At 38.9% G+C, this 3390-nt stretch overlaps 1 protein-coding gene across 1 annotated transcript; it reads right to left on the bottom strand.

Annotated features, from left to right (window-relative positions):
* Window positions 1–321: 321 nt before the first annotated feature.
* On the bottom strand, window positions 322–1471 carry LOC140872520 (uncharacterized). The gene is made up of 4 exons (XM_073275369.1): window positions 1423–1471; window positions 1045–1331; window positions 781–969; window positions 322–726 (listed from the first exon to the last, which is right to left on the bottom strand). Exons 1-4 carry the CDS (start codon window positions 1469–1471, stop codon window positions 322–324), a joined length of 930 nt encoding a protein of 309 aa, XP_073131470.1.
* Between the last annotated feature and the right edge of the window lie 1919 nt (window positions 1472–3390).

Genomic DNA, 3390 nt, shown 5'->3' with positions numbered 1-3390 from the left:
TTTGGCCGTTTTTCTTGTAGTGTTTAGAAATTTGGCGTAGTTCGGCATCTGAGCCAATGCAGCTGCAAAGGGTATGTTAATGTGTAGTTTTTTGAAAATTTCAAGAAACTTTTTAAATTGAGAATCAAATAACAGTTGTTTAGCTCTATGGGGGAAAGGTAGTGTAGAGATATCAACCTTATCATTAAATTCATATTTTGAAGTCTTACCTTTCTTACCTGCCTTTGAGGAATTTTCAGCACGCATATCCTCCTTGGGCTCTGAACTTTTTGGCTCTTCCATCATCTTCTCTTCATCCATTTGCTGCTCCTCAGACTGTGCTCAGGACATGACCATAATAGCATTTACGCCCCTTGGATTTGGTTCAGTGTTGCTAAGCAACGATCCAGTAGGACGAGTCGAGAGTTGGGTTGCTATCTGAGCCATCTGAGTTTCTAACTTCTGCAACATTGCCTCCTGATTTTGTAGACGGGTCTCAGTACCAGTTACATATTTCATCATGATTTCTTCAAAGGAGGTCTTCTTCTCGACTGGCTTCGATGTATTAGCTATAGGATCTACAGATTTCCATGAGAAGTTTGGATGGTTCTTCCAGCCAGGATTATAAGTATTGTTGTAGGGATTGTACTGCTGTCTCCCTTGATTCCCCATAAAATTCGCTGCATCAAATTCAAATACTTGTTGTTCGTCAGGCTGTTGAACTTGCACTTGATTGGCTGAAGATGTCTGCATAACTGCCATCTGATGAGTAAGAGCATCGATTTTGGCGTTCAGTGTTGCCAATGCGTTGACTTCTAGTACTCCAGCCTTTTTCTCCATTTTAGCATCTGGCCATCCAATGTTGCTTTCAACCATATTGCCAATGATTTCCCATGCCTCCGCTGGTGTCTTCCTGAATAGGCTTCCGTTAGCAGCAGCATCCAGCATGGATCGAACAGACTGATCCGCCCCTTTGTAGAAGGTATGAGTCTACTGGCTCTGAGTAAGATTATGTTGAGGACACATCCTCAACATCTTCTTGAATCGGGTCCACGCCGCATGTACAGATTCAGCTTCTTTCTGCCTGAATGAGATGATGTCAGAAAATAATTTAGCCATCTTCGTTGGAGGGAAATACTTATTCAGAAAGGTCTGAACAAGTTGATCCCATGTAGTGATTGAACCAGCAGGCAAATCGTCTAGCCACTCAATAGCTTCTCCTTGTAGAAAGAATGGGAATAAATGCAGCCGCACTGCATCAGATATTACCCCATTCACCTTGAACGTGTCACAGATCGACAGAAAACGCTCCAGATGAGCGTAGGGGTCTTCAACAGATGTACCTCCCAAATCTAGCTTGCGATTGGATCAGCTAAATAGTAGAGGGTTTCAGCTCGAAATTGTTCGCCTCAACAGCGGGGCAAACTATTCTAGATCCATAACCTTCAACTGGCGGCCTAATAATATCCCAAACAGTTCGGTTGTTCGCCATCTCTACTTTAGATTCTTACTCTAATTCGAGATTGATATATTTCTTGGCTTTTCGGATCCTACTAAGCGTGCGTTCGATCTCCAAATAAAGTGGTAATAATTTACTTGATCGAATGCTATGTATGCACAACAGAAGGTACCTGAAAATCACCAAGAAATAATAGTCAGAATTTAAAAAAATAAATAAAGTCTAATCTCAAGCGAAATAAAAATTCTGATGTCAAACAGTCCCCGGCAACGGCGCCAAAAACTTGACCGGCTATATCGATATGATTAAAAATCAACGGGCAAGCGTACCAGGTCAAATTATAGATAGTGAAAAAAATTAAAATGTCGAACCCATAGGGATTGTATAATTATTACTACCAGAATATATTTATTTCTACTTAATCTAGACTAATCAAAAATATCGATTTTAGATTTTAAACTAATAATTAAAAATCACAATTAAAATTAAATTAAATAAAACGCAGCGGGAAAATTCGGATTAATTCAAATATGGGAAAAACTCGATCAAAGACTCACGTAGGTACCAGACAATTCATGTAACAAGCAGTCGATCTAAGACATCAGACTTAATCTTAATTCACGAGAATTTTCCTAATTTGTTCGAAGGACAATTTCTAGAACAATCAAACCTATTCAAATATTGATGAACTAATATTTCGTAATTCTAATCAAATTTGAATGCATGACTAACTGTGAAAATTCTGTAAACACCTAAACCGCATAATGAAACCGAATTCTATTTCTAGTCAGTTTTACACTATGTTGATTATCGAAGCGATCAAAATCGAAACCTCCTCTGTCGAATTGGAATCAATTAACATGCAAACAAATAACTGGCCAGGAAATTCACAAGACAAATATAAATTCGATAAATAATAAAATCAAATCAATTCTGAAAATCTCAAATAAACAAACAAGTTTTATACATCAATTGTCTGGCTCAATCACGTGGCCTTGATCGAATAAAAACTACTACTCACTAATAAACATAATTAATCAAAACAAAGTCTAAAACCATAAACTAAATAAATACAAGAATAGAAGAAAAAACTGGAGAAATTGTTCAGCAGCCGCCGTAAGCTTCGCGCGTACTCAAAAAGACAAAAATTCTTCAAAAAGATCATAAATTTTCTATTTATAGGGTCCGCGCCAAATAGAATCCTCGTTGACCTATTATTCTTTAACATTGCACAGTCCCGAACACGCGCGCGCGCGCACCTTAATAAAACAGTGGCTCGTAAATGCCTCGCGCGCGCGCGAGGAAGAAGCTCGCACGCGCGCAGCTTCCCTTAAACTTTCTGTCCATTCCTTCTGTGCGCACGCGAGGTAGAAGCTCGCCCGCGCGCGCCTTGGCTCGAATGATTCTGCGCACGCGCGAGGAGTAGACCTCGCATATTTGGTTCCAAAATCTTTATTATCTACAAAATCCAACCAAGAGAGTATAATGCATGCAAATAAAATAAAATACTAACAAAACTCACGAAAATAAAATAAATGCATGCGAAATAAATATAAAATAACACCAAAAATAATGCATACTAAACACACTTATCAATCATACCTCCATTCTTAAAATGGAGTTGTCATGGAATCTTGTATTCTCTAGATGGATGCATGATCCGAGTCAGGCTTTTGTTCGTTTTCATCCTGTTACTCATTTTCATATTCCTTTTTCACCCCTTCCTCCGTCTGTTCAAGAGCAAGGATTTCCTAGTGGTTATACTGACCCAAATATTCCTGCCTCTTCTACTTTTCCTTCATCATCTTCACCTTTGGGTGATTTTGGTGATTTACCTTTTTCTCCACCAATGATGCCTCAGCCTCCGCCTACACCAGCTCCATCTTCCGATCGTCTTTTTGAGTATTTTCAGAGACTAGAACTTAACTTGGATCGCAAATTCTCTGCCATTC

This window comes from Henckelia pumila, unplaced genomic scaffold (assembly GCF_033568475.1).
Source record: "Henckelia pumila isolate YLH828 unplaced genomic scaffold, ASM3356847v2 CTG_466, whole genome shotgun sequence".
Taxonomy (NCBI): Eukaryota; Viridiplantae; Streptophyta; class Magnoliopsida; order Lamiales; family Gesneriaceae; genus Henckelia; species Henckelia pumila.
This window is presented reverse-complemented; position numbering and strand designations above follow the sequence as displayed.